The sequence below is a fragment of the Camelus bactrianus genome, chromosome 33 (assembly GCF_048773025.1).
Source record: "Camelus bactrianus isolate YW-2024 breed Bactrian camel chromosome 33, ASM4877302v1, whole genome shotgun sequence".
NCBI classification, from domain to species: Eukaryota; Metazoa; Chordata; class Mammalia; order Artiodactyla; family Camelidae; genus Camelus; species Camelus bactrianus.
Window position 1 is genome coordinate 6,126,981 of NC_133571.1, and position 23,660 is coordinate 6,150,640.

Below are 23,660 nucleotides of genomic sequence, written 5' to 3' on the forward strand. Positions count from 1 at the left end.
CTGCCACCTACGCTCACCATCTTGTGTTTGGGGAATGAGCATGTGGTTGGGGGAGTCATCTGGCTACGTGGAGTTGGAAAGGCAATTTGAGGGCCCAAACACTCCGCAGGTGAACTTTTGAACTTAATCTCCCTGTTTCCCTTGGCACAGCTCTGCCCCCACCCGCCTAGAGTGTATCAGTGCTCTAGGTAAACGTACCGGAAAAACCATTTCAGTGAAAGCCAATTCACTTAAATGGCCATCTTGCAAGTAACTTTTAATTCCTATTTTTACTGATTATTTTGTCTTTATAATAGCATTTTTAAGGCAAATTTAATTTGACTCTGCTCCAGTTTCCTGCTGCAGCAGCTAGTCTGAGGGGCTAGAAAAAAAGGGAAAACCCAGAAGAACATTCGAAGAATACAAAATGTTCATTTTTTAATTCCTAGGGACGTACCCTGCAGTAGATGGAAATCAGAAGTTATTAACTAGCTGTTTGATTTTTAGGCAAATCATTCGGCTCCCTGGGATAAAATATGCAAAACGAGGATCACAACTATAATTCACTGAGTGTGTGTGTGTGTGTGTGTGTGTGTGTGTGTGTGTGTGTGTGTGTGTGTGTGTTTGTGTGTGTGTGTCTTACGTCTGTGGTGTTAGCGCGCGGTTTGCCAAGGAAAACCCAGGGCAAAGTAACAGCCACTAAGCGTGAAGCTGTATGATGTCACCATACTAACAGCAAGCAGTGCGCATGCGCCCATTTAAAGAGCCGGCGTGCCGGGGGAGCCGCTCAAGGCCCGCCCTCTTCCTCGGATTGCACCGCCTCCGATTCCCCGCGACTGCTCCGCTCCGCCATGCGGATTCCAGGTAGCCAATCACCGCCCGGTTTTTCCAGCCGTCACCCGCGCGTGCCCCGGTTTCAAAAGCCCGGGGGCGGGCCCCTGGTTTGCGCACGCGCCGTCGGCCTCTCTCCCCACGCTGGTTCCGCGTCCTCTCAGAGCCGTACCTCAGCCTGTGCTGAGCGTCTCGTGTCTGGGCTGTCGCCGCCGCCGCCTCCGCCGCGATGGGCAAAACTACAGACAGTAGGGATCCGGGAGCTCGGCCCGACCCCGTGCGGAGCTTCAATCGTTGGAAGAAGAAACACAGACATAAGCAGAGCCAAAAGAAGCAGTTGAGGAAGCAGCTGAAGAAGCCCGAGTGGCAGGTCGAGCGCGAGGTGATCAGCCGCCTCATGCAGAACTACGAGAAGGTGAGGCCGGCGCCGGGGAGGGGGCGCGGGCCGGGCCGGCCGCGGGGCAGCGCGGGGAAGGCGGCCGACCTGTCCCTGGGACCCTGCCTGGGGAGCCCGCCGTTAGTCCCGGAGGAGGGGGCGGGGTGAGAGGTGCCTCCGGGGGCCAGGGGAGGCCACAGGTGGTCTGCTGGGTGCCGCAGCCCGGGCCCCCCGACCTCCGGGCTGCTGTTGTGCTCACCACACTGCTCCTGATAAAATGATGGAAACGCGGTGGTACTTAAGCATAGGGAGATTAATTGCTCTACGTACAGTGATATTTACAAAAATAATACTAACGACAGTAGTGGTAAATAATGACACCTACATTTTAAGTAACTTGTCCCGTGCTTTATGTTAATTATTTGACTTGATCTGAGGTATGGGGTCTCATTCCCATTTTACAGATAGAGAACATTGAGGCCCCCAGAGGATAAGAAACTTGTCCTTAGCGCTTACATTTAGTAGGTGGTGTGGAATTGGAACCTAGATTCATGTCTTTCTGATTCCAAAGCCTGTGTTTTTAACCGTTGTGCCAGACTTGCATCCCTCAACATGGCCCATCCTTCCTGTGCTCATTTCATTTTCTGTTTCATGTCCCCATCCAAAAACTGCCATAGAAAAGCAGGACTCCTGGTCTATTTCTAGTACCTATTGTCCCACAGTGTAGCTGATGCTCCCAGATGAGTGTCCCTGTAGTTTTCATTTTGACTTCTTGATCTCTTCCTTGCTCAGGCTCCTTGGGGCTTCCACTACCCCTTCTCTTCCTTCCCTCTAAATTCCACGTCTGTTGGCCTTCACCCACCTCACGCAGCCTCTCACTGATTGCCCCCTTCCAGTGCAGTGTAATCAGGGACTTAACATGTGGAGCATATCTGAAGTTAAAGTCATCATGTGTCTTTCTGGTATAGCTTTCCTTTAAACAACGCTTAGATCAAAAGTAACATTAGGTAGAGCGTAGAGTTTGTTTTGGGCTTGTAAATTAAGATGATGATTTGATCCTGGCTTTTGCTCGTCAGATGAGTTACTTTGGGCAAGTTACTTTGCTTCCCTTTTCTTGTCTTTAAAAGGCATAATAATATGTACCTTATAAGTTATGGGCAGTTAATAAGAATCCATGTAAAGTATTCTGTACAATGCCTGACACATAAATATTCTGAATCTTACCTGTTATATTATTACTATGACTGCTGTATACACAGCACCGCAAGAAGCCTTTGTGAGGTAAATTGCTGTTAGATCGCATTTTGGACTCCTCTTTATCGCTGCTTCTCACTCTGCTCTCTTCTCTCGTGTAATCCCAAGGTTTATTCCTGTGACTCCTCCTTGTAGTCTACGCAGAGCTCTTCTGAGTTCATATCGCCCCCCCCCACCTTTTTAAATTAACTGTGCTGGATGTCTTTCTCCAACTGTGTCATAGAATACCTTTAATGCCATAAACCCAAAACTGAGTTTGTTATCTTTTTCTCCTGAATTCGCAGTCTTGTATGTTATTTCCGTATTGCCACCACTGCAAATTACCACAAACTTGGTGTCTTAAAAGCAAGAGAAATTTATTCTCTCACAGTTCTGGAAGGCAGAAGTCTAAAATCAGTTTCACTGGGCTGAAATCAAGGTGTCAGTAGGGCCACACACCGTTTGGAGGCTCTAGGGGAAATTCTGTTTCCTGCGTCTTCTAGCTTCTGGTGGCTGTTTGTGTTCCTTGGCTTGTGGCTGCACCACTCCAGTCCCTGCCTCCATGGACACATTGCCTTCTCCTGTTCTGTGTCACATCTACCACTGCCCTTTTTTTTTTTTGCAAGGATGCGTTTGATCACATTTAGGGCCTATCCAGATGATTGAGGATAATCTCCCCATCTCAAGATCTTTAACCACTGTGCAAAGTCACTTCTGTCACATAAGGTAACATCCACAGTTCTGGAAGTTAGGATAGGGGCATACTTGGGGACCACTGTTTGGCCTGCCACATCCTAGCCCCCCCATCTAGCAGACTGCTGAGTTGGAAACCTAGGAGGAAACCCCAGAGACTTCCCTCTTATCATTCCTCATCGGGTTAGTCGCGCTAGTGATCTGCTTTGCTTCTTAAATTTCTCAAATGCTTCTCCATCCCCACTGCCTGCCTTAGTTCAGGCCCCATCATCTCTTGCCTGGGCTACTTATCCAATGGGCAGCAGACTTTTCCTGTAAAGGACAGGATAGTGAACGGTTTTAGCTTTGCATGTTGTGAGGGTGGAACCACTCAACACAAAGCTGCTGTGGAGACGCGTAAGTGGGCGTAGTTGTGTTCTAGCAAGACTTCAGTTACTAAAACAGGTGGCTGATGGGATTTGGCCCATAGGCCTTACTGCCTTCGAATCTGTCCTCCATGTAGCTGCTGGAAAAGATTCTTTCCAGGATGAAATCCTATCATTTTACGCCTGATCAAAACCCTTTCTTAGTAGTTCCCAGTTACTTTCAGGACAGTGGTCAGACACTTCAGTGTGTCAGCATATTCTAGTCCAATGAGAGAGTTATTTGTGGTCAGACAAACCTGGTTTAACTCACTCAGTTCAGGTGCTGACTAGCCAAGTTTCTGAATGTCCTTGTGTCTCCGTTTTTTCACTCAACAGAGATTATTAACCACCCAGAGTGTTGTAAGGCTGAAATAAGGTAATGTATATAATAAACCAGGTGGTACGTGGTAGGCACACATGAGAGAACAACTTGCAGCCTTGTGACCTGGCCGTTCTCCTTGATGTTTCCACTGCCTGCAGTGAACACTCACTCCCCAACCCTACTCATCCGCCAAGATTCACCTCCAGCTTCTCTCTGTGACCTCCCCAGTGGGGATAGGACTGTGTGTCTGTGGCATCTTGTATATGCCGTTATTATAGCGTCCATCAGCAGGCTGTGATGAGTGGCTTTGTTTAACTTCTTTGTCAGTTCTCCTCCTAGACCATTGACACACTTGCTTTGTGTCCCACAGTGCCTGTCCTTGAGAAGGCACCCCCCTGGTGTTTAGATGTTTGGTGCATGGTGACCTTTTCCAGGTGGCTTTATTCTGCTTGGTAACATGGGTCCATTCTTTTTGGTCTTTTGTTTTAATAATAATTACTACATTTATCAGGCTTTTATACATGTTGATTTGCCATACTCTGAGAAGAAACAACTCTATGAGTTTGTTTCCATTATATAAGTGAGGGAAACTTTAAGACACAGCAAGGCTGAATAATCTGCACAAGTTAAACAGCTAGTAAGTGAAAAAGTTCTACCCCAGGAAGTTTAGGTCTGATGCCAGAGTCCAGACCCCCCTGCTTTACCGCACTGCACAAATGTTTAAATCTCAGTCTTTTCACTAAGTTGAAGGGGCAGTTTTTTCCCCACTAAGTATTGTTCTGCTTTATTAATTTTTTTAATCTTAGAAATATTTTCTTAAGATTTTGTCAGGAAATAAATAAACAGTGTGAAATCAATTGCCAGGGCTAGCAATACTAGAATACAATCAAAGCAGATTTATTATTCTCTAGGTAACAAAGGGACAGACCCTCACCATATGGCTTCTCAGATGGTGGAATTTGTGCATAAAAGTTTTATTACAGTGGACAGTACACAGATGGTGCTCAGCAGCCTCACTGCTGAAATACTGAACAGTTTGATTTGGAAACATTTTGAAACAATTTGACAGGTACTTGTTGAGGCCAAGGTAAAAATAGGTGGAAAAAATACATGTCTGTGTCCCTAGGGAGTTGGGGTGGGGTTGATGTATTTTGACAAATGTTGTAACAGTAAATATGTACAGTGCTGTGGAGTTAGAGGATGGTGTAATTAGGGGGAAAAGGTTAAGTTATTCTGTACAGAGTCCTTTCTGGCCAGATGACTTAGAGAAACATGTTTCTTCTGGGGACGCTACCCTTCCTCCTGGCAGTTACAGCCTCAGGCCTGCTTGTGGAGCTAAATTTGGGCTGGATTTCAGCCCCCACGCCTTAGCTTTACCAGATGCCTTTGTGTAGGGCATAAACTGTCCAGCAGTTTGTGGTATCCATGAGCAGAGCTAGTTCCTGAATGATGTGTTCTCCAGGTAGACAAGATTGGCAAGGACATTGTAGGTGGAGGGAACAACGTGAGGAAATACAAAAAGATGTGAAAATACATGGTGTTCTTTGAGGGGGCACATACTTCTTGGAGTGTGATAGGTGCTCCTGAACTGGCTTCATGTGAGTTTGAAGAAGAGGCTTGGAAGTGGACTATGAATGGCTTTGGAGTCTGTAGTAGGTAGAATAATGGCCTCCTAAAGATGTCAGCATCCTAATGCCCAGACCTGTGAATAAATTACATGGCTGGGGGTAATTAAGGTTGCTAATCAGATGACCTTAAAATATGGTGATCGATCTGGATTATCCAAGTGGACCTGGTGTAATCATCCAAGGGTCCTTAAACGTGGAGGAGGGAGGCAGAAGGGTCAGTGCCAGAGCACTGTGAAGGGAGAGACTTGACCATCCAGGCTGGCTGGCTGGCTTTGAAGATGGAAGGGGGCCATCAGCTGAGGAATGTGGCGCCTCTAGAAGCTGGAAAAGGCAAGGAAATGGATTCTCTCCTAAAGTTACCACAAAGAATGCAGCCCTACCAACACCTTGATTTTTGCTGAGTGAGGCCAAAATGGACTTCTGACTTCCAGACTTTTAAGTTGATAAATTTATGTCGGCTTAAGCCACTGATCCTAGTTATTTGTTATAGCAGCAGCAGGAAACGTACACAGAGGCTATGTTTAAAACCTTTATCTGGAAGCAGGGGTGAGCCCCTGGGGGCAATTGGAGAGTGTATCTGAACTGTAAAGGGTCTGGAGGCTAGTCTGTTGGTATAGCCTAGATCTTGGATCCTCTGAGAGGCAGATCCAAGATGGGGCTAAGGGAAATGGAATTTATTAGGGACAAGTGTCTGTGAAGGTAAAGGGAGGGAAAGGAGAGAGGGCCGTGGGAGGGGTGGTGGTGGTAGGGGAGGCAGAGCTCAGGCTGCAGCACTGTGCTCCGAAAGCTGCTGACAGGGTGTCCTCCAACCTCAGTTGCCCATTAGAGGACTCCCCTGTCCTGCAGGAGAGGGTACTGCTGCTGTGCTCGGTCACTGACTGGGCGCAGGCCAGGCAGGCAGTTGTGGCTTTTTCAGTGGTGGCCTTAGAGGGGTGACAGCTGGCATTTGTTAGTCAGCCGTGCTCCCTGCAGTGGGAGATCTGGGTGGCTAAGGCCACCACGTAGGGTGTATATTGTCGAGGGGCTGATGGGAGCTGGGGATTGAAGCCTACTGAGAAATGTTGAACTATTTTTTTTTTTTTTTTTTAGTTCAGCTGTTTTCGCTTGCTGAATGTCTCCAGCTCTCTGCACCTGGGATTCATTTAGATTTTCATTGTAATCAGCTATGTTCTATGGGAACTCTGCCCTCTAATCTGATTTTTTCTTTTTTTCCCCTTAATCAGATTTTGGTCTGGTGTAATTTGCGGTAGATTGCTTTTCTTCTCTTGATTGCAATGGGTGGAGCATTCTAGGAAGCTTTTAATACTGCCCCCCTCCCCACCTTCCTCCATGCTTTGCGGTGTAAAAGCATCATTCATTTTTGTGAGAAATAAGAGAGTTGGAAAAAGTATAGGAGAGTGGCTGTTCTATCTCCCCTCTGCCTCCTCTAACTTTTCCACTAATGCTGGGAAGTCTTTCATAAGTAGCGTCTCTGAAACATCTGTTCTTTGATTTCAGAAGAATGATGATACAGATTTTAGAAGGTACATAATTTTTCTGAGGGATTTTTTTTTTTTTTCCTAAGAAAAGGATGAAGGGAAGGGGAAAGAGTTTTAATTTGTTTTCAGGATCCGTAGCCATCTTCTGCTGTGGCTTCTAAGTGTTCCTTGGACTGTAATTGAGCGCCTTCTAGACCAGGGGTGGCAGACCTCTTCTGTAGCGGGCCAGGTAGTAAATATTAGGTTTTGTGGGCCACATGGTCTCTGTTGCAACTACTTAGACAATACGTAAATGAACGCTTGTAGCTGTGCTCCCGTAAAACTGTGTTTACAAAAACAGGCAGCAAATTAGATTGGGCCTGTGGGCCACAGTTTGCTGACCCTTGTTCTAGAGCATCAGTGGAATAAAAATGTCCTTTTGTTTTCTTTGGGGACATCTTTCTGAGCATATGGTGTATAACTACGTGGCAGTGGCTGGGTAGGGTCCTGAAGCAGTTCCATTTTCCAGACTCTCCCTCTAGGAGGTTAACAAAGGTCCACTTTGCCTGTGGCTGTATCTTTGATGATGATTAGAGAGTGTGTTGCCTGTCTAGCTCCTTCTATAAGCATTCCATTCACAGTGAAAACAGATTTTTAGCTGATAATACCACAGGTGCAGGGCGGACCACATCTAATGTTAATGGCTGATTTGGGAGACTACTTCCCTCCAAATTTATGTTCCTTAACAGGACAGGATATTATTTGAATAAACTTCTCTCCTTCTAATGCTAGTACACTGATTCTGCCTCCTCTCCGATGTTATCTGGGATGATTTGTAGGGATTATGGTGATGTTTTAATATTTGTGTTTTGGGCATTTGAGGCCAGAGGACAGCCCTGCCTGGACTACATTAAGAATCTTGGGAAAGACGGTGTTTAGACTAAAGTGAAATAGAGGCTGTCATCCCTTTATTGCCTGGAATGTAATATAAATAAATGAACCTTACAAATGCAACTTTCCCCTTTTGTGGATCATGAATAATTTGGCAGCATATTCCCAGATCTAAGCAGCAGTTCCTGCTTTCAGCATCCATAATAAAATAATTCTCCTGAGCATCCGAAGTGAAATTGAGAAAATTGGGTTTATGCTAATGAAGAACATCAGTAATGAACATTTAGATAATTTAAAGTTAAAGGGCAAAATGTTACTTACTATGGCTTCAGATCGCGACAGGGACACTTTCTCTGCTATTGGTAAATAATACCCCTCCTTCAGTGTACCCCCAAATGAGTAGTTGTCAGGTTGGATTTCGTAGGCCACTGATCCATGGTTAAAACTTTGAAAGATTTGTGCTAACAAAATGTGTTTCTGCAGCTAACTTCAGTTTATTCTCCAGAGTGTGTAAAGGAACTATTCCCATCGTGGTCTGTGGTTTATAGCCATTTTGCCCCTTACTTCTTAAACTGATATTCCTTGAAGGATGGGCTGAAAGTAAATTTTCTTCCTAATATTGGTGTGATGATGATTTATTTTCTTGTTAATATTTTAGAGGTGTTAAGGATGTAGGTGGTAGTAGTTTGTGTGTATGGGTTGAGTGAATGAGGGTTTTTTTTTACCAGTTGAAAATGGTTACAGACATATTTTTGATAACAGCTTCCTTGAGGCATATTTCTTTTCAGAAGGAATGATAGTTTATAATTAGAAATGATAATTGAATTCAGTCCTGCAGTATCGAGGATGAGCTTGGCAGCACAATGTAGACAAAAAATAATTTTGTTATGAGACAAATGAATTATGTGGTATACTGTTTTGTCTTATCTGACGTAGTCCCCTTTTACTTTTCAGATAAATGTAAATGAAATTACAAGATTTTCAGATTTCCCCTTATCCAAAAAAACCCTAAAAGGTAGGTACATGGTGATTTTGGGACATGTTGTTGGATTTCTTGATTTTTTTTTTAATGGAAAAAAATTCAGAGAAAGTTTAACTTTAAGAATCTTTTTTTGGCAAATAATTTTGATATCATGAAAACTTATAATAAGAAACAGTATTAATGCTTTGAAGTTTTACCAGTTTGTCATTCTCGTTCTTTCTGGACTGGTTAAAGAACAGTAGTTAAAAAACAAGATGCCAAGGCCTCTGAATAATTAAAATATTAGTTAAAATAAACAAGAGAATGAACAAAAATGTGACACCTTTTGTATTGATTTACTAGTACCACCAGAGCAAAATACAAGACTAGGTGGCTTAAACAACAGAAATTTATTTTCTCATAGTTCTAGAGGCTGGAAGTCCAAGATGAAGGTCTGGCAGGAGTGGTTTCCTCTGAGGGCCATGATGGGAAGTATCTGTCCCAGGCCTCTCCTTGGCTTACAGATGGTCGCTCTCTTGCTGCCTCTTAAAGTGATTATCCTTCTGGGCACTCACACCCTAGTGTCTCTTTTTAGGTCCAAATTTTTCCTTCTTATAGGAACATCAGTCAGTTTGGATTAGGACCCACCCTAACGGACTCATTTTAATTTAATCACATCTTTAATCACCTGGCTCAGAATACAGTTACATTCTAGGGTACTGGGGTTAGGGGCTCAACATCTGAATTCCCAAGTCGGCCCACAGTACTAGTCTACAGGGATGCTCTAAGTGTCATTCTCTTCCCTTCCCTGCTGACAGGTCTGCAAGAAGCCCAGTACCGTTTGGTAACTGAGATACAGAAGCAGACCATTGGGTTGGCGTTGCAAGGTAAAGATGTCCTCGGAGCTGCCAAAACTGGGTCTGGCAAGACTTTGGCTTTCCTTGTTCCAGTAAGTAGCTTGTTTGTTTTGGGTCAGATCCTTTGTTAACATGATTTTGAAACACTGTGTGCCTAGGTAGAAATAAATAATTATGTAAAGAGTAATTGGATGTTGGGTTTCCCTGGCTAGAATGCAAGCTTTGTCTGTCTCGTTCTCCACTGCATTCCCCAGGTCCTAGCACAGCACCTTGCGCGTGGTGGGCACTCAGTAACTTACTGAATGAATGAATTATTGTGCCTTGACAGGCCATGCATTCCTGAAGGATGTGGGGTGTTCCAGGGTGGCAGGTCAGAATGGTTCTGCTCTGCAGTAAGCCCAGTGGGGTGGCCTGGAAGGCTGTTTCTGCACTCACCCTTGCAAACATACCACTTGCATTATATTTGCCACTTGTTTAGGATAAAGCTGAAGTATGCTCACTTTAAGGACATTAGGTCATTTATTGAGAATTTTCCGGATCATTGATACCTTTTATGGCAGTAAAACAGAAGAGCCTCTTAGGAATTCACTTGTATCTGTTATACAGTTGGTCTCATAATTTTTAATTCCTACTGATCACTTTTGATTTTTTATTCCAAGTGTTAACCATTTTTCTCTTAAATACTAATTTTTTGTAACAAAGTTTCTCCATAAGTAGAAAATTCAGTCATGGTATAACTAAAGCAGCTGCACAGAGGAGAGTTTATTTTAATGTGGTTTCTGTTCAGAAAATGGAGACAAATAATTTTCTGAAATCTGTTTTAATGGCCTGTAGGCTGGACAGACCTGTCACTGATGACCAGTCTCCTTAGGGCATGACCCTGGCAACAGCTGAGCTGCCATGGGGCATCTTTTCCTCTATAGCTTGGGGGAGGATGCTTCTGGTGGACAGAAGAAAAAGCAAAGCAAAGCAAACAGCTTCTTTGTGATTGGATGAGACTCATAATTGGTGTGCTGTCTGCTTGGAAGGTGCCTTTGATTTGGAGGGGCAAGGTTGACTCAGGAATCAAAAAGCTGCCTCTCTAAAGGACTTACTGAACTTCAGTTTGTTGTGTTTTTTGAGGTGCTGGAAGCCTTGTATCGTCTGCAGTGGACCTCAATGGATGGGTTGGGGGTCCTGATTATATCACCTACAAGAGAACTGGCCTATCAGACCTTTGAGGTTCTCCGGAAAGTAGGGAAGAATCACGACTTCTCGGCTGGCCTCATCATTGGTGGAAAGGTTTGATTTTTTGTCCTTGTCCTCCTTTCTTTCCTTCTATAGCTTATGTTGGAGCAGTGATACAGTTGACTGGGAAAAGGTGGAGATTTCATCTATTAACAGTCAGGCTGGCCCCCTAGAAGGGGGTGGGAGCATCCTGATGTGGTGACTGCCATCTAGAGGCTGGTGGTTGGTTTTGCAGGTCCAGAGAGTCTGTTTTGTCAGGGTATCTGAACTGGTCAGATTCCCTGAGACTAATGAACTCTTAACTAATACGTAAATGTATTTGTTACTAGGCATCGGGAAAGGTACCATTTCAGTGTGTGGACTCGTTCCTTTCAGTAAAGTATCTGTAAGAGGTTGAATGATTCAGAACATTGCTGGGTCAGCAGCAGAAGAGAGGAAGGTAGAAGAGAGTTTTGAGGAGTGTTCATTTTAGGTCCTGGGAAAGCCTAGTGTTCCACTCCCCTTTCTTCTAGTTTACCTGGATTATTTGTCTCTGCTAGAGTCTCTCCTGGATTGTGAGGATAAATACTTGAATTCTCGAATCTACATGCAAATGTGCACAAAAAGAACAGTATCACACACCCTCACAGACCTGTGAACCTGCCACCCAACTTTAGTAGCTAACGTCTGTGGCTCTTGGTTTGAGGAGAGATCTTCTAGAAGGTAGAGAATTCAGCTCTTTTTTTCAGTCCATGAAGTGCAGTGAGTGGTGTCAGAGAGCCCGATCAATGCCGCTGGGGTCTGACTTAAAGAACGAGGATAATTCTAGTTTTTAAGTCGGTTCTGGTAGATACAGGAGGAAAGAAAGACTTGGAGAATTCATATATTTCTCTTGGCCTCAAAAATCCTGGATATGATTAAGAATCCAGAGGAACTCTGAGCTCTTTGGGTCTTTACTAAGGACTTTTACTTGGCCTGGAAATTGGCTGTGCTGTGGAAATAGGAGGGAGACACTACATGAATCTCTAGAGTCCCTCCATTGCTGTGATGACCTGCCACGTGCAGATGGCTTGCATAGTTCTGGTCCACAGGCTGCTCAGTGATGTGTCTGTGTATGTAATCAGAAGGAACAACTGTTTTCAGGATCTGAAACACGAAGCCGAGAGGATCAATAACATAAATATACTCGTCTGCACACCGGGTCGGCTTCTTCAACACATGGATGAGACAATATGTTTCCATGCTACCAATCTCCAAATGTTAGGTGAGTTTCTAACGAATTTCTAATGAAAAGAATCTGGACTTAGGAGGGAGCCCTCATAAATTTTAATGATAGGAGTGTTTTATTGAAAAAGTATTGTGATTAAAGATCTGAGAAATAACTTGAAATAATTTTTTGGCATATGGTTCTAAATCCAGAGAGTACTATTAAGACCTTTTTTTAGTCAAAATAGTTAGAAAGATATAAGCACTCTTTTCTGTATGAAATTAGACACTTCAGTATTTGGCATTGCTAAGAGGTTTTATCTTTTAAGGTACATCTTATGATGCGACCTAATGTGTATTTTTTTAAAATCAACTTTTTATTTTGCAATAATTCTAGATTTATAGGAGACTTGCAGTGATAGTACAGAGTTCCTCTATGCCCTTCCTTCCCCCAGTTTCCCCTAGTGTAACATCTTACATAACTTTGGTACCTTTGCCAAAACTAAGTGATTAACATTGGCACATTATATAAGTTCCAGGCTTTATTTGGATTTGACCACTTTTTCCACTAATGCCCTTTTTCTGTTCTAGGATCCAGTCCCGAATACCACATTGCATTTCTCCTAATGTATGTCTGAAATATTGTAGTTCAACTTGCATTTTCCCTTTTTAGTTCTTGATGAAGCAGATAGAATCCTGGATATGGGCTTTGCTGATACCATGAATGCTATTATTGAAAACCTTCCCAAGAAACGTCAGACTTTGCTTTTCTCAGCTACGCAAACCAAGTCTGTAAAGGACCTTGCACGCTTGAGTTTAAAAAACCCTGAGTACATCTGGGTTCATGAAAAAGCAAAATATAGGTATGTACTCTTTGAAACCAGATTTGATTCAGTCAAAATCAGTCTTCACTCTTTTTCTAAGATGAAGAGTTTAACATTTCAAATTAATACAACTTTTGTAGGAAATAAAACATCATTTTATGTATTATTCCTTAACTGTGCAAATATATTGGTAGATATATTGGTAAAATATTGGTAAAAATTATTTAAATTCTCAATGCACTTTTAAATGTGAGACTAATTCAGTATTTCCCCAAATGTGGTCTGGGGAACAAATATTTTTCCATAAAATGTTAATAGGTATTTATTCACCAACTGTCCCCCACAAAATAGGGATAGGGTAGGGAGATGCATTCCTAGATACATAAATAGTAAATGTTGAGTTGAGGCAAAGCAGTGTTCTTCAAGACTTCTCAGAGCCTTTAACGTTTTCATGGACGTTGTGATTCTCCAAAGCAGTGGGAGATGAATAAAGCTTCCTGCATTCACAGAGATTATTTTGGTACAGAATCATTCTTCTTAGCTGTATTTTGCAGGACTAATTGGCTATGGAACATATTTTATCAAATGCATTAATATTTAGCAAAATATCTTTCTGTTTAAAACATTCCAGAAACTATAGTTTTGTCTTGGTCTCACTGAAACTGGAGAGTAAAGTACGTGGGTTTATGCCAAGTCTTTAAATACAGGGAATACGAGCCTACCTTGACCTTGTTCAACCAATAGATGTCTTGGATTAAAAAAAGCCTGAGCGGGAAAAAAAAAACAAACAGCCTGAGCAGAGGTTAGATTCTGTTCTTCCAGGTGACCCTAATGGGTAAACTTTGGAGAATCCGAGTACGGGTAACTTTGGTTATCAGCAACTCAGGAATGGAATAGCAGGAGGTGTTTGATGTATCGTTTCCTCCTTGGCTTTCCATTAAGTAGATACTGATTTTTGTTTGTGAAGTTGTATTGAGATAGTTATTGCAATTCTTGGTACAGTTAATTTGATAATCTAGACTCTCTAGGTCTTTTGATAGTCTTTGTTCTTTTTGCTGTTTCCTTTCTGCCTGTTTTCAAAACTCAGTAGTGTCTTTACCAGACACTAATTTTTCAATCATTAGGTAGTCTCTAAAACACTTTATAATTTATGTAAATTAATTGTATATGTTATCCTTACTGTCAGTTTCTGTGGATAAGCTAGTCATTATCTGTAGATCATAGAGGTAGTTAGAAAAAACTGAATGCAAAAACTGTTTATTTTATAAATGATTCTTGAAATGCAGTTGTAAAAATGTGACTTTCGGAAAACATTTTAGAAGGCAGGTATTTAGCAACATAATTTACAGAACTGGAGGTTATATGAGAGTGACTGTGGGACTCTGTAATTTTGAATTCACCAGAAATACTGTTATAAGCAGATGCTGTTGTGAATTTTGTGTAATGTCATTATTGAATTTTCCCCTTTATCAACTTAAGAATTTGGTTAGTATACCCTGAGAAATTATGGTTAAGAATATTTTAAGGCATAAAAGAATATTTACTCTCAAATTGTAAAAGACCAGAATAGTCAAAATTGAATCTTTCTGAATTTGTTTATCATAGTATACTTAGAAAAAATATATCAGTGTGTTTCCTTTATATTGCTGTATGTTGCCCTTTTTCCCCCCTTTGTATAAACTGACACACCCACAGGGATGCCTGTGTGTGTGTGAATATACACACACACCTATATATGTACCCCACCCTGATGATGGTACCAAATGTTATGTACTATTTTGCTGTGCTTTTTCACTTAACAATAGGACCCAGAGATCACTCCATTGCACTATATAGATTACTTATTTCTCTTTTACAGTTGCGTGATGCTTTACTGTGTGGATGTACAATAATTCATTCCACAAGTTTTCTGCTGATGGGCTGATTTCCATCTTTTTTTTTCTTTATAAATAATACTATATCTTTTTGTGTTTTTACCAGAGTATTTTTTGGAACACAATCCTAAAAGTAGGTTTATTAGTTCAAAGAGTAAATGCATGTGTATTTCTCCTCAGCATTTTTATTATGAGAAATTTCAAACATGCAGCACAGTTGAAAGAATTCTATGGTGAAAACCGTGTGCCCACCTAGATGCCACTTAATGGTAGCATCCACTTACTGTCCGTTTACCCATCACTCTATATATCAATTCATCTTATTTCTGATGCATTTCAGAGTAATTTGCAGACACCTGTGCGCCTCCCCTAAGTATTTCAGTATACGTATCTGTATACCACTATCTAGAGTTCAGTATTTGTATCGAGATTTTCTTTCTTGATGTAAGATTTGCATACAGTGCAATGAACAAATTAAGAGTTCGTTTACTGAGTTTTGGTAAATATGTATGTCTGTATAACCCATGGCCCTACTAAGAGGTGGAACATTACCATCAGCCCAGAGAGTTCCTCATGCCCCTTCAGTTGATCCTTGACCCTACCCTTGCAGAGGTGCCCCCTGTTTGCTTGTATATTTTTGATACATACTCTGTAAGGGATCTTGAATGTATTTGAATCATGTGCTAAATTCGTTTCTTAAGGGACAACAGACAAGTTCTTTTTGGGGTATGTATATATGTGTATGTGAAAAATTTGAGAGTCACGCCACTGTTAACGTTCCTTTGTTTTGTGGTCTGGATTTCAAAGTTACCAATGTGGCATATTTTTAACATTTTTCCCTCTTATTTCCATGAGCACCCCTGCCACTTTGGAACAGAACTACATAGTTTGTGAGCTGCAGCAGAAAATAAGTGTGCTGTATTCCTTTTTGAGAAGCCACCTGAAGAAGAAAAGTATTGTATTTTTTTCCAGTTGTAAAGAGGTACCTATTGTTTGTTTTTCTTAAGTTATTTGTGTTAAATCATCCTTTTTAAAATATCAAATTTCCGTTGAAAATGCTGTTTGTCTATTTTAATAGTTGCAGTGCTAGGTGTGGAAGAATTTGTAGATAATGAGAATCCTGTGTCTTCATTTTAAAGGAATCCATGGATGAGACTTGAAGCTCAAAAAAGAAGGACAGAAACTGTTTTTACTTCAGTATTGTTGGTACCTAGCACAATACTTAGAACATAGTAGCCCTCAATAAATATTGGTAGAACCAACAATAGAATGATAGAATGGCTAGACTAGAGGTCTGTATAACCTGACACCCACCTTGCCCTCCACGAACACCGAGCAGAAGATGCCTTTTATTTCCATGCCTCCAGACCTTTGTTCGTGCTTATCTCCCTGCATCCCTTCACCCTAATTCTGGAGGAATATTTAACATCCTTTAAGGCTAAGCTCCAATGTTACACCTGAAAGTCCTTTTCTGACACTCCCCAATCCCCGTGTTCCAATGCACTGTACTCTCTCCTATCCTTCTGTAGTGTTTGTTAATATCTTTATTTAGTTAATCAGCATTTCTTGAACACTTGTCTTATAACAGTAGTCTTATGTGCTTATAAGTAAGGGATTCAGTGATACATAAGAAAACTTGATCTTTTCCCTTAAAGGAAAGCAACTGTGGTTGATTTTTGTGAGACACTTTTCCTCTACTTTATTTCAGATTTCCTGATGTCATATAGTTGTTGACTTATAGTAGGTTGATTCTAGATTTACAGCTTTTGTAGTAGCTTAGCGTGATAAATATGCAGTGAGTTTTCCTCCAGCTTATGGGGAAGATAAGTAGTGGTCTGTCTGTTGTTGGGGGAAAGCACAAAACCTTACTATTTTTCCATGTAAAGGATGACTTCAGATTTTTTAAGGACTTACTTTAGATTTTTAGAACTTTACATCTTATAAAGACGGGATGTTTTTAGTATCTACATACGAGGAAGTGATTTTAAGAGTTGATGTTTAAATTTTTACCTGTAGTACTCTGCTTTTCCTCTTCTCAGTGGACAAAGTATATTCTGCCCTTTCTCTATCTATATTCTTTCTATACCTTTTTAGTTCCATGGCTTTAAATGCCCTCTGTTTTCTAACAGCTTCCTAATCCGTGTCCTCATTCCTGAGCCCCAGGTTGTGTATTCACTTGAATATTAGAGATTTCCCAATTGAGTGTCTAGAGGGTATCTTAAATTTAACCTAGAAAAAGCAATTTAAGATTTCCTATCCCTGTGATCTGCCTCCTCCACCTCTTTCCCATCTCATTAAAGGAACGAATCCTTAATTCTTGCATGTCTCCAACTCATATTCAATCTATTGCCAATACTCATTAATTTTCCCAGTTCTCACCACGCCTCATGCTACAGTGCAGTCCGAACCATGCTTAACTTTCTCTTAGCCTCCTGTTTGGGCTTCCATCCCCTTCCTTTCTTTTCTGAGGCACTTCTGCATTATAGCAGGAGTAATCTTTGGAAAGTGGAAAGGAATATATCACTGCTTTGCTTAAAACACCTCAGTGACCTTTCTGTAAATTGAACTCCTTACTTAGGACCTGCGTGGCTTTATTTTGTATCTTCCACATCAGCTAGTTTTTTTCAAGCGTGAGAATAAAGGGCAGTCTTGACTCGAGATGCCGACGGCAGGAAGTTTTCGAGGGCTCACTTTACACTTCTTCAGTTCCCGTATGTGCTTTTCTGAGGCTGGCTTTCCTGAGAGTGTGTCTGTGATCTGGTCTGCAATTTCTCCTTTTCCATCTCTCCTTTCATGGCAGTTCTTTTAAAACTTTATAAAAGAAAGGCAGGGGTCCCTCTATTCCTAATCTTCTGGGTGCATCATCTCAGGATCAGAGAACTTTCCTAGCACCAGGGTACTGTTGAGAAAGTGAATGACTAATGCTGGGTAACAAGTCATTTTGCAATTCAGATGGTTTCCCAGTCTTTTCTTTCAACAGAATTCGAAAGAAGACTTAATGGAATTTTTAGCTGATGGGTAAAATTATCTGTAATCTATCATATTTTTGACATATCTTACAAGAGCTCAGAAAGTTAAGGTTCCTTCCAGTCCATTTTCTATGTTTTCATGAAGAGATTTTTCTGAACACCTGTGTTAAGAAATAGGAATAAAATCTTACTGTACTCTGCCTCATCTAGCTATCAGTAGTAGTCATTTATGAGTACATAAACTAAAGAGAAATGAAACTAAAGTAACAGTCAGCTCCACCTAGTCTCATATATTAAAAAATATATTTATAATAGAATTTTATTTTTTATGTCTGTTTTGTTTTAAATCAAATTCTAAGATTTCTTGTTTTGGCCAGTTCTATACTAGTAGTTGTAATAATAGTTCAGTCTTAGAACTTTTAATGCAGCTTTATGGCTACAGGAAATTAAAATTAAAACTCATGTATGCATAAGTTGTAGAAAATCATGTGATAAAGTGATCAATAAGAGACTTTCAAGCATAAAACAGTTAAGATAAAATTCTGTGAATTCAGGAAATAGAAGTATGAATTCAGGAGGTAAAGAAATGATGTAAAGTCTTTCTGTTAGAGAAGAGTTTCCTCACAGTTTGTTAGTAATCTTTCTTTTTAAAGACTTTATCTGTTTTAGGGTAGTTTCAGGTTTGCAGTAAAATTTGAGGGGCCCTACCCCACACATACATAATTTCCCCCATTATTTTTATACATATTTAAGTAACTGGTGTTGGATATCAAATTGCTATGCCATTTAGAATCAAGTGGATAGATTTATAAGAGTTAAGGATGTATTTCAAAATATATTTGCAATGTACCAGAAATTCCACTCTTTAAAACCGCTTAAATTTGGGAAAATGTCAGACACTAACTTAAAAATGTTAAGGAAAGTATATTTTTTTCAAAATTCATTTGGGGAACAATGTGAGCAAAAATGCTTGAAGCCTACAACTCTACATTTCCCTTTCTCTGCTCTGTATTTTTTTAATTGGAACTTGTGCTCTGTAATACATTTTTTTTTTTTCTATTCAACGCATAAGCTTACTTCCTCTTACTATCCAGAAGTTCCAAAATCATTTTCCTGTTAACGCCTAGGTTCAGTACCTGTACCGGGTGTTCTGCCGGCTGCGTCCTGGTATCTCCATCCTCGCCCTGCACGGCCGGCAGCAGCAGATGAGAAGAATGGAAGTCTACAATGAGTTTGTACACAAGAGAGCTGCGGTGCTCTTTGCCACTGATATAGCAGCCAGGGGCCTGGGTAAGAAAACCTCTTACGAGGAAATATTCTGTGATCATGGGAAATACAGTTTGCTTTATAAATGGCTGTATTCTGGGAATACAAATAGTTTGACTCACATACTCAGGGCTTTCTTATTTTATAAAAGAAAAATAAGTAAATGGATAACTGACATGACTGAACACTAAGGATACATCAGTGAAAAGTTTTGTAATATTTTCATCTTTTGTGCTTGCATTGTTTCATGATAATAATGACATCCTAGAATCCTGAGGCGCCTACAGGATCAAAGGAGGGTGAAAAATTCAAAGATAAGAAAAAAGTCCTGTTTCTGTGAAAACTGGAAACTTGACAAATGCTATAACTGACTTAGCAAGGAAAACCAGTGAAGTCCTCTTGTCTCCAAACATTCTAATTTTTATTTAACTATCATTACATTTAATGTGTTTAAACTTTGAAAAAGCCACTATGATAATATTCTACGACTGGTGGCTTTTGGGGCTGGAGTAGGGTATGGAACTAATTACAGAGGAAAACTAGTTTAGAGGTGAGAACAAAGGATAATAATAAATAGGTGGTTGGAGTTCTTCAATCACTTAATTTTATTGTGTTAATTATTAGGGGAAATTTTAAGGACACATATAGAGATTGAGTCCAAGGTACTGTCATATACGTATTAGCCAGTTTTGGCAATTATCTTTTTCATGATCCCCCTTTCCTCCTGTCTCCTGTCCTTCTGGGAGTATTTTAAAGCATATCTCAGTCATTGTATCAGTTCATTCCTGTGTGACTGGAGGCAGTAGCCAAGTCTGCATATTTTTAAAGCTCTCCAAGCTGTTTTCTCAGCTGCCCAATAACATATCCCGCCTCCCCTCCTCACACTCTCCTACCCTCATCACTGTTTTGAATATATAGTTTTGAAACATTTTAGTTGTGTTTGTATCTATGTATATTATGCTCTGACTCCACCCTGCCCCTCCCGGTTTTTGAACCTAAAATAGTTAAGGTCAGCATAAGCCATTAATTATATTGCATATGTAATATGTGTTCTATATACATCACAATGAACAGATACTACTATATTGTCATAGTTTCCTTGGAGTTTCTTAAAGAAACCAAATATTTAGTAGATGTAATTGAAATATTTTTGTACCCTTTCCTGTTTCATTTTTTCCTTCTCCTCCTTTCCCTACACAGTTACTCTCATATAGTTGGTAGGTAACCTTTTAATTGAAGACTCCTCAATTATAGTCCAGTTGGTGATAGAATTCAGGAGGGTCTGTGAACTGATGGGGAAAAAATTATATATATTCACTAACCTTTAACTGAGATTTAGCATTTTTTTCGATTATGAATGTAAGCAGCGAATTGTCGTGGTTTTAGTAGTACCTGTAAGAGTGTCATCAATTGAAATTATAGACATTTTCATTTTACATTACAGTTTCTGTAGATATCTTGGAATATTGTTTCCACTTGTACTATTTTGATTTTATGGTGGTTATTAGACATCCAACTAGGCTGTGTTATTTAGTGTGTTATTAAACAAGCATATGCATTGCAAAATATATATTACAATTCAATACAAATGTTGCATTATATTTGTTTTCTCTTATAATTCTATAGATTTTACTTTATGCATTTAAAAATATGCTGAGAAGGGGTTCATAGATTTTAACTATGGCACGAAGAATGTCAAGAGTCTCCTAGTTTATTTTAAAAAGCTTATATGAATGTATTCATAAGCAGTATATAATATTATCTTAGGTGTTTATGAAGTTTCTGTGTAAGCAATATTACACATGCTAGTCTGTGACTTGCTTTTCAAGCCCTTCCATGTTGATTTATAAAGTTCTAATGTATTTACATGGTGTATCTCATAGTATGAATTAATATATTCCTAGAGTAATCCCCATTTAGGTTTTAGTAGCGCAGATTTGGGTTTTAGTCTTTTTATTACAAAAATGTGCAGTGACTATCCTGAAGCTCTATTATATGAATGTCCAGAAATTTTCTGTGATCATTGAAATGTTCTGTGTCTGCACTAATACCACAGATACCAGCTACACATGACAGTCAACCACTTGAAATGTGGCCAGTGCCATGAGGAAAGAATGAGTTTTTAATTTTATTAAATTTTAATTTAAACTTGAATGGCTACGATATTGAACAGCAAAGAATAGAGATTCATGTCTTTTAGTTGCAGGAAATTTACCTCTGAATTACTTCTTTGGTGGTTTGGTTAAAGAGTCAGTGTTTATTTTGATATGTGATTGTAGTTTGCTAGTGGGGAATTTGTATACTTAGATTGTTTCCTTTCTCCTACCTTATAACGTTTTCCCCTTCCCCTCCTTATTTCCTCTTTCTGGAAGAATATCTGATCTCTTTGATCAGTTCTCTGCTTTTCCTGTTTCTTCTCTTGCCCATCTCATTGTCTTTTTCTGGTTATTTCTGGGGGATTTCTTGACTTTATATTTCAACTTTTCTAATTAAAATTTTAATTAAGTGCCAGGATTTCCTTTTTTTAACAGCCTTTTATTCTTATTTGATGCATGCAGTGTTTTATCTCCCTGAAGATACTAAAGTCCTCTTCTCATTGTTTCTGTTTCTGCTGAGTTTCATTTTTACTTGTCTGTGTCTCCACTTCTGAGGCTTTCCCCGACTGACTGCAATTGGGTGTCTTACTGAATTTAACAGTGAGGCATCAGAAAGCTTTTTTGAAGTGTTTTGTACTTGGATGAGGCTTGCTGACAAATGGCCTTCATTATGAGGGGATTTGGACAGAGTTGGCCATGTTGTGGAGGACCCAAGGTGTCAAAGTCTGTTCTTTCTGAATATTCAGTCTCTCCAGAGGGTACTGCTTCAGCCCCATGAGCAGAGGGGTTAAGCTTGCATCTGGCTCTCTCTAGAAGCCTAGCAAGGAAGGAGACACAGACGCTCCCAGGTGGCATGCAGACTCACTCAGAACCCCTGTTTCACTCTGGCTCTGGTGCCTCTGCCTTCCACTCTCTCTGGTGTCTTGGTTAGAAGACTTCCTCTGGAGAAGGACTCCAGCTCTTTGTCAGGAGACCCAGTGTGTAGGCTAAGGGAGGGGCCCCGAGGGTCTGAGTGCCGCCTTTAACCTGCCTTCTGTCTACAGCCGGCACACGTGCCCTGGCCTTCTGAGGCGCCTGGCTCTTTCAGGTCCCAAGAGACAGAGTTCTCTAAATATCTTTGTTTTGTTTTTCTTGATTTTTGCCCATTTCAGTAGATTCAACCCTTCTGAGTAGCTTATATAGCTTAGTGATAGGTTTTATCTTTATAGGTAGGTATCCATAGGTATTGTCTCCCAAAATCTGTTTCTTTTTCTTAGTCTTTTTCTTTTTCTCCTCCCTTCCTCCCTCCTTCCTTCCTTCCTTCTTCCTTCATTCTCCCCTCCCTCCCTCCTTCTCCCCTCCCCATTTCCTTCTCTCCTGCCCCCCTCCCTCTCTCCTTCTCTCCCTCCCTCAGCTTTTTTCTCTGTGATAGAAGTCGATCTGAAATCCTTATGGCAAAGTCCATAAATGACTAGAGGTAGTTCTCTTAAGTCGTTGAGACCAGGATCTCTGGAAATGAATGGAAATTTTTGCAGCCGGAAATATATATGGAGTAATTATTGCTAGGAAATGAGGAGAGGGATTTAAAAAGACATTATTAATTTGAATGGAGATGGAAATAGCAGGAAAAGTAAATTTTCATCGAAATTTATAAACCAGATTCATAGTTCACTGGGAACCTATGAGAAGTGGTTCTTTTAGATTATTAACTCTCAGGATGTTTCATTATTTGTCTGACACAAAGCGGTCTGTCTCTTCTGTGTCAGATACAAAATAATCTTCACATTCAAACACTGTCATTAATTTTATTTCAGTTTGTCAAAGAAAAGAAGTGTTTATTATCTTTTGGTTCATGCAGTCAATTTTATTTTTAATAGAGTTCACAGATGATATCTGTCAGTTTGATGTGATGGAAAGCCCTGGCAAGCAACATTATAAAATAAAAATAGTGCTGCGGGTTATATCTTAGACCTGGTTTTTCAACTTGATATTCTTTTTGTACAGATTTCCCAGCTGTGAATTGGGTTCTTCAGTTTGATTGTCCAGAGGATGCTAACACATACATTCACAGAGCAGGCAGAACCGCCAGGTAGGCTTGTGTCTTTGCTCTTGGTTCTATCTAAGTGAAAAAGCATGCTTCCTGAACTGTGTACAGACCAAGAATGGAGGAGTTCAGGTGAGTGAGTGCTGGTTTGGCATTTTTGTGATGTAGGTTGATAGCAGGTGGACAGCTCTTATAAGTCATTGTGGCTGAGACTGGAGGATGAGTGCTGAGAAAAATGCATGAAAATCTTATTTTAGTGTTTTTGTTCTAACTTTCTTCCCTTACTAAGCTTTTCGTTAGAACTGCTCACTGAACATCATGTCTTTGAATCGTGTCAGTGAAGTATAAGACTGTTTATTCAATCTCTGTTTTCAGATGACAAAATTCGAGTCTTTTGAGCAGTTAAACAGTTTGTTTGAAGATCCATAGAGCAAGGATTTGAACCCAGGCTGTCTGACTCCTGTAAGCTAGCTCTGTGCTCTTACCTTCTCTGGATAGGTGCTTATAAGAGATAGGGTGGTTCTGAGTCATAGGTTTCCCTTTTCCTTTTTTCTAGTGTGGGAA

General features: G+C 40.4%; 1 protein-coding gene across 2 annotated transcripts in view; it reads left to right on the forward strand.

The window, feature by feature from the left end:
• Window positions 1–930: 930 nt before the first annotated feature.
• Window positions 931–23,660, forward strand: part of DDX10 (DEAD-box helicase 10) — a 214,275-nt gene continuing 191,545 nt past the window's right edge. The window contains exons 1-9 of one of the 2 annotated variants that reach the window (XM_074356830.1): window positions 931–1,225; window positions 8,769–8,829; window positions 9,594–9,724; window positions 10,755–10,913; window positions 11,982–12,102; window positions 12,718–12,907; window positions 15,598–15,724; window positions 18,839–19,001; window positions 23,057–23,141. In XM_074356830.1, the coding sequence (XP_074212931.1) occupies window positions 1,040–1,225; window positions 8,769–8,829; window positions 9,594–9,724; window positions 10,755–10,913; window positions 11,982–12,102; window positions 12,718–12,907; window positions 15,598–15,724; window positions 18,839–19,001; window positions 23,057–23,141 (1,223 nt within the window). In that variant the 5' untranslated portion in view covers window positions 931–1,039. The remainder of the gene's footprint in view (window positions 1,226–8,768; window positions 8,830–9,593; window positions 9,725–10,754; window positions 10,914–11,981; window positions 12,103–12,717; window positions 12,908–15,597; window positions 15,725–18,838; window positions 19,002–23,056; window positions 23,142–23,660) is intronic. The other variant, XM_074356829.1, reaches the window with a different exon arrangement.